At 31.4% G+C, this 11281-nt stretch overlaps 1 protein-coding gene across 6 annotated transcripts in view; it reads left to right on the forward strand.

The window, feature by feature from the left end:
- The window catches only part of LOC139487677 (transmembrane channel-like protein 7), a 34461-nt gene extending 25982 nt beyond the window's left edge, over nucleotides 1–8479 (forward strand). For 5 of the 6 annotated variants that reach the window (XM_071272641.1, XM_071272646.1, XM_071272645.1 and 2 more), the window contains exons 13-19: nucleotides 232–345; nucleotides 1308–1383; nucleotides 2076–2203; nucleotides 3479–3646; nucleotides 4501–4579; nucleotides 5472–7419; nucleotides 7581–8479. In XM_071272641.1, the coding sequence (XP_071128742.1) occupies nucleotides 232–345; nucleotides 1308–1383; nucleotides 2076–2203; nucleotides 3479–3646; nucleotides 4501–4579; nucleotides 5472–5567 (661 nt within the window). In that variant the 3' untranslated portion in view covers nucleotides 5568–7419; nucleotides 7581–8479. Of the gene's footprint in view, nucleotides 1–231; nucleotides 346–1307; nucleotides 1384–2075; nucleotides 2204–3102; nucleotides 3176–3478; nucleotides 3647–4500; nucleotides 4580–5471; nucleotides 7420–7580 lie in introns of those variants that run through there. The other variant, XM_071272647.1, reaches the window with a different exon arrangement.
- Nucleotides 8480–11281: the final 2802 nt, after the last annotated feature.

An 11281-nucleotide genomic window follows, 5' to 3' on the forward strand; every position in this document is an offset into this window, starting at 1 on the left:
GTTATAACCTTCACCTGTTGGTGGTTATATAAGTTATTTCTCTTGTACATCATTGATTTTATACTTGAACTACATTATTATATATACATTTTGTAATTCACATCATTGCTATTTATTGAGACACCTTCACTGATTTAAGACACAGAGGATTAAAGTTGGATAAAGAATTACCTTCCAGATTATGCAGTCCTAGTAAATTTTAACATTTTTACATAAATTTCTCTTTTACAGTATAGTGTATAGAAAATTCAAGGACAAGTCAAAAGTCATCAAGATGGTCGGTCCTCAAGAATTTGATTTGACTCAGAGTGTTGTAGACATTGTATACTCACAAAATATATGTTGGTAAGTAACTATTTTGCCTTTTTATACATGATTATACCCCTGCTTCAAAAAGGGAAGTATATACTGTTTTACCTCTGTCTCTTCGTCAGTCTGTCCATCCGTCTGTCCGTCCCATCAATATTTTTCTTCACATCTTTATCAGGAACTACATCATAAGGATTTCTAAAATTTGGTTCATGGTTTATATGAGTCAGCTATACCATGTGATGTGTTTTCAGATTCTTCATTTAACAATTCCTGTTTAATGAACATTTACATCATTCTATACATGACATCCAAGTTTAAAATTTTTGTCACATTTTTCTCAGGAACTACATCACAAGGGTTTCAGAAATTTGGTTTCAAGGTATATATGAGTCAGCTACACTGTGTGATGCATTTTCAGATTCATCACTCAACAACTTCCTGTTTACCAAACACTTACATATTTTTATACTATTCAAATTATCCAGTTGCGGCAGGGATATCATCAGTGAGCAGTAGCTCACAGATTCACTTGTTTTATGCCCTCGTTGCAGAGGGGACATTAAGTTTTACCCTGATCGTCTTTAAGTGTTTCCATCCTTACAACCTATAATTGGTTTCCATATTCTCTAACTTTAGTTTGTCTCAACCAAATGATATGAAACGTATTCACAATGTTAATTACTACAAAACACTGATCAAGTTTGAATTTTGGTGGTGACACTTTTACAGATTTTGAGTTATGTCCTTTTTAACATAATATAAAAGCAGGGGCATCATCTGTGTCCCATGGACACATTCCCCATTTATTTTAATTTATTTTCTTTGTTCTATCCATTGATATTCAGATATAATTTAATTTATGACAAGTTTATCAGTTATTGATCGCTTCTTAAATAATGCAATTTATTTAAAATACGAATATTTAAGAATTCAAATGACATTACAAGTTATATTTTACTTTACACATTATGATAGATATATATTTTCTTTTCCAGGTTAGGAATGATGTTTAGTCCTTTAATACCATTTATGACATTTCTGAAAATTTTAATCTTCTTTTATTCTAAAAAAGTAAGTATAGGTACATATATAATATATATTATACAATAGTTGTAATTTACTTTACTTCATATTGCCACTTTGGTAGCGTGTAACTCAAGTGCAGGAGGTTGTGGGTTTGAACCCTGGGCAGATTAAACCATAGACTTTGAAATTAGTATTTGCTGCTTCTCAGCTAAGTGCTCAGCATTCAGGAGTAAGAGAAAAGATTGGTAACGTGTCATGTTGCTCAAATGAACTGTTATAAAGACTTTTGTTTGTTTTTCTATTTTCTTTTCTTTTGAAGCAGGAATTGTCTGGTTTCTTTTTATCATGATTTTAACTATCCCATTGTGATTTTAATTGTTCCATTTGGAATCTCTTACTTTGTATTGGTTTAAGTTTTATGAACAAAACTTTTACAGATTAATCTGTATATAAAGATAAGAAGATGTGGTATGATTGCTGATGAGACAACTCTTTACAAGAGACCAAATTACACTTACAGTAAAAGATATAGAACATTAATGTAAAGGAATATGTGGACAACTCTCTCACAAGCAATAAATGCTTACTGTAAAATATAAGGGCATATACTACAAGCATTGGGACATATTTTACTGCATCCACATAGCACAAGTAACAAACCCTGTGGTAAATATAGAAATAAGACTCAATACACACTATGATTACTGAGTTAACTTAAATTTTTCTCCTTTTTTCAGTTTTTATTGAAGTATTGCGAAGCACAAGAGCGTCCATATCGTACATCTAGATCTAATTCATTATTTATGTTAGTGCTATTATTATCCTTCGTGTTTGCAGCAGCACCTATAGGGTATATGGTTGGCCGGTAAGTTTAATTATAAACATAAATAAACTAGCTAATACTTGAAAGATTTAAGCCTTGTAATTATGTAATGCAAATACCTTTGTGTTGTTTTTTGGGGGTACTGTTTTCATGGACTTTAACCTCTTCTGTAGACACTTTACTGGATGAGGTGATAGAGAATATTGTTACACTCAGTAAATCATATTTTCCATAGTAAATTACTGAAAATGTTTGTCTAATAATTTAACAGTTTTACTTTAAAAACATATTAAGAAGCCAATGTTCCAACTCCTTGGGCAAAGTTGACCTTTAAAATAATTCTAGATTTTGGCTATTCTTTTATGTCCCTTTTTAACCATCTAGGTCCATACATTTCTAATGATTTTGTTAAAGTGTCCATGATGAAGGTAAATCCTGGAAAAGCCCAATGAATTTTGTTGAAGATAGTAAGATAAGTGTTGCTTTCATTTTCAATAGGGAGAAAGTTTTGATAAGATTTGTTTGTATACTTCATCTTCTAATGCATCAACAATCCTAATCAATGAGTATGTTTGGTAAAAACCCTGTTTGGCCCACAATATTATGTTATTTTTTTCAAATGGACGTATGCCCCATAAAGACCCCAGCCAAGCCAGAGTTGTGACCCCTTTTCCTGTACGCTAACGCCAATGTTGTTATGTTTGATACATTATCTTATATGAGGGGGGATAGGACCTTTATCGGGACTCCAAGATTGGGTGTTTTTAAGCTCAGGATTTCCGGGTTGACACTTTTGGGATCCGGGAATTCTTTTTTGGGATTTTGGGTTATCAGGATTTAAATTTATTTAAATTTGGGACCTCAGGATTTCATGTTTTTTAAGCCCGGGATTTTGGGATCAGGACCCCTCCTACCACCCCCTTATATATTCCCTAATTAAGTCTCCAGCCAAGCCAGAGTTGTAGCCACTTTAAACTGTATGCTACAACAATGTTTTAAATTTTGATACAGTATCTAATTTATTGCCTTTACAGTCTCCAGCCAAGCCAGAGTTTTTATCCCTTTAGACTGTATGCTGATCACAAATTATATGTCCTAAATTTTAAACAGTATCGTATTTATTCCCTTTACAATTTCCAGCCAAGCAAGAGTTGTGGCCCCTTTAGACTATATGCTGATGCCAATGTTTTTATGCATGATACAGTTTCTAATATATTCCCTATTCAGAGATTCCATGCCAAATTTTGGCCCTTAAGACAGTATGCTGATGCCAATGTAGTTATGTTTAATACAGTATCTAATATATTCCATTCACAGTCTGCAGCCTAGCCAGAGTTGTGGTCCCTTCAGGCTGTATGCTGATGCCAATGTTGTTATGTTTAATACAGTATCATATACAGTAGCTAGTTGGCCAGGAGTTTTAAGAGGTATATTCAGTTTTCTTGGAACTGTTGGATTTTTTGTGCCAGTCATTATAGCTTTATGGTAAGTTAGTATAGCGATTACTACTAAGTAAATATTACAATATACTGTTATATAATAATTAAAATTTTACAGTCAATACTGAAATAAATGATGCATTCACAGTAAGTTTCTGATCAACACTGAAGTACATGAATGAGGAATTGGAATGGGTTAACAAAATTGAGAATAAAAGCCAAGTCGACCAAAAAATAGAGAGAAAAAATAAAAAAATAGGAAAATAGGGCGAAAATATAGAAATGAGAAAATTGACAAAAAAAGAAAAAGAATAGTGAAAAATTATTTATATATAAAGAAATGAAGACCTGTCATCTAGCCCTTCCTGTATTTCCCCCTGATTAATGGATATAGATTTAACAACACCATCATCTTGCTTCTAATATTTATCACTCAAGATTAGTAATTTTTTTAACTTTGAAATGTGAGGGTTTACCAAGCATTTTAAATTTTGATATCAAGCTGTCAAGAGGTAATTAACATTGAAGTCAATGTGGTAGAGTGTTATATAAAAATAAGAAGATGAGTTATGATTGCCAATGAGACAGCTGTCCACAAGAGACCAAATGACACAGAAATTAACAACTATAGGTCACCATATGACTTCAATAATGAGTAAAATCGATACCACATATTCAGCTATTAAAGACAAATGTAAAACTATTCACAAGTTATAATCTGTTTCTCTAATGAACATCTAAAAATGTACAATGCGATGTTCTGAATGTATAGGAATATGGCTTGAAATTACATGAACAAAATTTAATCAATGTGCAGTTTTGAAAATTTATATCAAACAGACTTTGGAGAGTTTTTTTTTTTTTTTAAGTACGATAATGAACTGTCACGTTCTATTACAGTTTATTGATGTACTATTACTGGTTGTTAGGTCAAGGATACAAAAAGACAGAAAAAATACTACAACATCAACTAAAACTAGTAAGATATAATAGATTAGATTATTGGTACACTGCCGGTACGGATTTATTTGTATGACATTTAATGTTTTTAAACAAGTTTTTGGGGATATTGTCTACCTTAATCTTGAATACTCTGTGTCTTAGAATAAATATATGTATGTTACTGTGACCTAACTGTAAGTGTTGATCCCCACCTATTGCAGTTTATTCAAAATTCTAACTGAATTGCAATTTGTTTTGTCAAACTAAAATGTTTAACTGATTAGAAATTTTTACCAACTGCTGAAGGAAACCACAGTCAGGAGAATTGCTGTCTTTGTCCTATCACAATACAAATTAATAATGAGGGCTTGAATTGATATTTGATTCTACCATAAGTTTTCCCTTTATAAAGCCCCATGAAATTTGTTATGTATTAAAAAGTATTGACTTATGAACACACATTGTTTTATAAAATATTTTGATTGTATTTTGATAGATAATAGCGAGGGAGACTGCACTTTCTGAATAAACTCATCATAGATACCAGGAATAAAAATTTATATATACGTCGTCTACAAAAGACTCATCAGTGACGCTCGAATCAAAAAATGTTAAAAGGCCCAATAAAGTATGAAGTTGAAGAGCATTGAGGACCAGCGATATTCTCTGACACGTTTTGATATCCATTTCATGTCTTTATTTATTTTACTTTATTCTATATTTTCTAAACAGAGGTATATTTTAGTTGATTATCAATTGTCTTTAATTTTTTTACTCCATTTTATATTATCTGAAGAATTTTCCTACTATGATTAGTTAAAACACACACAAAGAGAGAAAACAGTTTTTGACAGAAAACACCATGTCAAACTATCCACACTGATCTGTGTCCACACTTGTTGTTAAATAAAATAAAACTTGTTTTTCAGGAAGGACAAGATAAGAGATACCTCATGGACAGAGTAACAGAATTCCTAGAGAGTACAGAAGTCAATCAGAATACTCTGCATAATGCTGCCTTATAAAACCAACATTCTAAGTTCTATAATAAGATTTGTGTAAAAAGGAAAATATTGACCAATCAAAATAGCAAGATTTGTTCATGTATTATTGAAATCTCTTCTGACTTTTTACATCATATTTGTCTAGAGAAAAAAAAATATGGAAGTTTTCAAACAATGCAGTGAATGGAAAAATGCCTTCCCTTCACATCATGTTTGAGTAATTCAAGATTAAACAATATAAAACATATCATTGAGAGTGGGTCAGATTCCATTTTTCATAGTTTTCAGTTTTTGAGAACACATTACCTTTTCTTTCATAGTTTATTTTGTACTCAGAAATGTTAAACATTTATCTAGTTGTTTTATATAAGTTTATGGAAACAAAAAGTTTTATCAGAAAAGAAAGAAATCATATACCGGTACACTTGTACACGAAATTGAAAATTGATTAACACTGAATAAGAGTTATATTTAATGCGATTATCATATATATACCGGGTATTATACTTTATGAAATAGTGCTGAATAAACCTTTCCAAAAGTCCCATTTACATCAAAACTTGATTTTTGATGAAGAGTAAACGTAAGTGAATGGTTGCCTTTAAGTTTTGAAATTGCATGTGCAACTCAAAAGAGGCTTAAAGTTCTTGTGTTTTAAGAAACAGGTTTCATGTATGTGATAATGTAAAAAAACATATTTTAAATTTTATTGTGATATAGTACAGCACAATGAATCTCAAAAACTGTTTTTATTTTGATGGTTAATTGTTGTTATATACTCCAATATCTAACACACCTTCTACACATTTGAATTGTAATATTCAGTTTTATCTGAATTTGTCTTTAAAGACTGGACAGTAAATTAGTGAGGTGTTTTCAGTTTCAGACATACTCCCAGTGGTTTTCACAGTGGCAGTCAGGTACCATACTTTGCTTCAGTACAATAAGTTATGTTCAGTCATTTGTCTGAATGTTCAGTAGATCAAATCATTTCTTATAGTTTATATAAAATGATAGGTTACATTAATACTAGTTACACTGCAAAAAAAACCTCCGAACATTATTGAATCCCTACAAGGAGAACATCTGATAAATATCTGTACATATCACTAGGTCTTCAACTTTTTCTCTTCAGACATTTCAGATAACGCTAGGATCAAAATGGCTCTTTAAACTAAAATTGGTTTATTAAAGACATTGTCAATTTCAATTGCTTGGTTATCTTATATATTTCTGAAGTTTGATTTGATCACAAGACGGATCCTCTTTTTAAAACGTATATCAATGACATAAATGGTTTTAGACAATCACTTGAAACAATAACCCAAAGCCCAACAGACTGCCAGATGAAGTGATTTTACTTCATTTTTTAAAATATTTTATGCATTATATGAGTTTGTCAGTGCATGTAGTATGATAAACACTTATATTTATTATTAGTCTCATTACATATTTGGGGAACAAAAGTTTTGCAAATTTAAAAATGACAAATACAGACTTTGATACATTTTCTTTAAATATCAAGGTCAAGGTCAATTAGGTTTCACAGTTCAGTTAAAGAATACCTGATCATCAATAGATAGTTTTCAAATTACATAATTTGAATAATTTGATTTTTATTTATTTTCCTAGGCTACCACATTGATTGACCACTGGTTGACCTGAAACTTCTATAACACTGTAGTCTTAAGGCAATCTAATTAAAATTAAATCTCCTCACTCGCTCATTTTTTTATGCTTGGTCGCTGCGTGGGAGTAGTGACAAAGGGAAATAACTCTACCTCCAATTACATCAATAGTGGCGGATCCAGAAATTGTCATAAGTAGGGGCCCAATGACTGCCTAAGAGGGGGCCTGCTCCGGTCATGCTTCAGTGATACATCTTATCGCTATTTGTCCGCCATTACTGGATATCACACAGGTTCCCGTAAAATTTTGACGTCATAAAACAAAATATCTGACGTCACAATGGAAAAGTGATTGTTGTATGCGTCAAAAGTTCAAGCGGCAGGGTCAGCCGGGATTAGTGATAAGGTGTATTCCCTATATAATCAACAAAAAATTTCCCAGAAAAGGCCCCCCCCCCCTAAATCCGCCTCTGATCAATAGAAAACTGTTCTTACAAATACTCAGAAATTGCTATGCAGTAAAAGAATTATTCTGTGATATGAGTTCGGCTGTTATACAAAAGAGATTATATTTTTCTTATCTTCTTTGGTATTTACGAATGTTCTGTGTTTGATTTATTTCAAATTACTCGTTTAAATTTACAAATATGCTTTGCAGACGAACTTTTCAGGAAGTGTTAGACTAAAAAGTGCAATTAAATTGTAAGCATATTAATTATCTATTTATCGGTCCATGTAGATCTAGATATTGTGATTCTACTAAGAATGATTATAATGATTTTATATAATTATACATCTTGTTTTAAATGGATGAAAGATATACACCTAATACAAAACTGATTTTAAAATTGAGCACTTGGCGATACAGGCAGAATAAGATTTGGCTATTTTTTTAATGCCTTTGGATAAAGTATTAGTTTTGCATCACAATAATGATTCATCATGACTGATTTTATTAACATAACAGAGATAGTGAAATATAGCAATAATTTTATATAAAGAAGCACAAAAAAGTTCAATTTTTTTTAATATCGGTAAGTTTGATACCCTGTGTAGTTTTGGTATCATTGATATCATTGTAATAATTGTGATAATGCATTGATTTATTGTATAGTATTCACTGTAAGGTCTGATTATAGTATATATTTACAAAGATTTTTATGCAATATACTGTACGATTAACAGACCTATTTAATATAAATGTAAAATTTATAGTGTTTTACCAATTAACTTTAAATGTACTTTGTCTTCCACAGTTCATTGTTAGTATTGTTTTATAATCTAACTATTAAAAATTTAATAACAGTGATGTCTTATTCAATTTCATATCTTTTATAATTTTCTCTTTGGTGAAGTTGTTATTCAGAAGTAAATGTATTTGAAGTATTTTGATTAATTCAATGACCAACCCTGTTGATACATTATCATTTGTGACTTACCAATCTTCATTGAGTTTAAATGTACAGGTGAACCATGTTTAAATGTTTAAAATTTATTTCAGAAACAGTTGTATGCAAAAATCCACAACCACAAATATAAGTCATTCTGTAGCGAATAAAGGCTTCTGGTCTTTAGATTTGTGTAGTGAAATGAGGACATCTAAACATAAGTTATCAAGTAGTAAAATGAGGACTTTTAAACATAAGTCATCCTGTAGTAAAATGAGGACTTTTAAACATGTCATCCTGTAGTAAAATGAGGACTTCTAAACATAAGTCATCCTGTAGTAAAATGAGGAATTCTAAACATAAGTCATCCTGTAGTAAAATGAGGACTTTTAAACATAAGTCATCCTGTAGTAAAATGAGGACTTTTAAACATAAGTCATCCTGTAGTAAAATGAGGACTTTTAAACATAAGTCATCCTGTAGTAAAATGAGGACTTTTAAACATAAGTCATCCTGTAGTAAAATGAGGACTTTTAAATAAAGTCATCCTGTAGTAAAATGAGGACTTTTAAATAAAGTCATCCTGTAGTAAAATGAGGACTTTTAAACATAAGTCATCCATTAGTGAAATGAGGACTTCTAAACATAAGTCATCCTGTAGTAAAATGAGGACTTCTAAACATAAGTCATCCTGTAGTAAAATGAGGACTTTTAAACATAAGTCATCCTGTAGTAAAATGAGGACTTCTAAACATAAGTCATCCTGAAGTAAAATGAGGACTTCTAAACATAAGTCATCCTGTAGTAAAATGAGGACTTCTAAACATAAGTCATCCTGTAGTAAAATGAGGACTTCTAAACATAAGTCATCCTGAAGTAAAATGAGGACTTCTAAACATAAGTCATCCTGTAGTAAAATGAGGACTTCTAAACATAAGTCATCCTGTAGTAAAATGAGGACTTTTAAACATAAGTCATCTTGTAGTAAAATGAGGACTTCTAAACATAAGTCATCCTGTAGTAAAATGAGGACTTCTAAACATAAGTCATCCTGTAGTAAAATGAGGACTTTTAAACATAAGTCATCCTGTAGTAAAATGAGGACTTCTAAACAGAAGTCATCCTGTAGTAAAATGAGGACTTCTAAACAGAAGTCATCCTGTAGTAAAATGAGGACTTTTAATCATAAGTCATCCTGTAATAAAATGAGGACTTTTAAACATAAGTCATCCTGTAGTAAAATGAGGACTTTTAAATAAAGTCATCCTATAGTAAAATGAGGACTTCTAAACAGAAGTCATCCTGTAGTAAAATGAGGATTTTTAAACATAAGTCATCCTGTAGTAAAATGAGGACTTTTAAACATAAGTCATCCTGTAGTAAAATGAGGACTTTTAAATAAAGTCATCCTGTAGTAAAATGAGGACTTTTAAACATAAGTCATCCATTAGTGAAATGAGGACTTCTAAACATAAGTCATCCAGTAGTAAAATGAGGACTTCTAAACATAAGTCATCCTGTAGTAAAATGAGGACTTTTAAACATAAGTCATCCTGTAGTAAAATGAGGACTTTTAAATAAAGTCATCCTGTAGTAAAATGAGGACTTTTAAACATAAGTCATCCATTAGTGAAATGAGGACTTTTAAACATAAGTCATCCTGTAGTAAAATGAGGACTTTTAAACATAAGTCATCTTGTAGTAAAATGAGGACTTCTAAACATAAGTCACCCTGAAGTAAAATGAGGACTTTTAAACATAAGTCATCCTGTAGTAAAATGAGGACTTTTAAACATAAGTCATCCTATAGTAAAATGAGGACTTCTAAACGTAAGTCATCCTGTAGTGAAATGAGGACTTTTAAACATAAGTCATCCTGTAGTAAAATAAGGACTTTTAAACATAAGTCATCCATTAGTGAAATGAGGACTTCTAAACATAAGTAATCCTGTAGTAAAATGAGGACTTCTAAACATAAGTCATCCTTTAGTGAAAAGAGGACTTTTGGTCTGAGTCATCCTATAGTGAGAAGAGGACTTCTGGTTAAAAGTCATCCTGTAGTGAGAAGAGGAATCTGGTCTAATTCATCCTGTAGTGAAAAGATGACTTTTGGTCTAAGTCATCCTATAGTGAGAAGAGGACTTCTGGTTTAAAGTCATCCTGTAGTGAGAAGAGGACTTCTGGTCATAAGTCATTCTGTAGTAAAATGAGGACTTCTGGTCATTAGTTATTCTGTAGTAAAATGAGGAATTCTGGTCATAAGTCATTCTGTAGTGAAATGAGGACTTCTGATCGTTTGTTATACTGTAGTGACATGAGGACTTCTCATCGTTTGTTATCCTGTAGTGACACGAGGACTTTTGGTCATAAGTCATTCTGTAGTAAAATGAGGACTTCTGGTCATAAGTCATTCTGTAGTGAAATGAGGACTTCTGGTCATAAGTCATTCTGTAGTAAAATGAGGACTTCTGCATGGTCATAAGTCATTCTGTAGTGAAATGAAGTCTTCTGGTCATAAGTCATTCTGTAGTGAACTGAGGACTTATGATCGTTTGTTATCCTGTTGTGAAATGAGGACTTAATACTTTCAGAAATTCAGTTACTAACTAGAAACGGAAATCTCATATTACAATTTGCATTAGAATCGAGAAACTTGGGTGGGAAGTTAATGTTTCAGATGCAACCCCTAAAAAAATCAGATTTTGACAGAAACGTTTTA

The sequence above is a fragment of the Mytilus edulis genome, chromosome 9, assembly GCF_963676685.1.
Source record: "Mytilus edulis chromosome 9, xbMytEdul2.2, whole genome shotgun sequence".
NCBI classification, from domain to species: domain Eukaryota; kingdom Metazoa; phylum Mollusca; class Bivalvia; order Mytilida; family Mytilidae; genus Mytilus; species Mytilus edulis.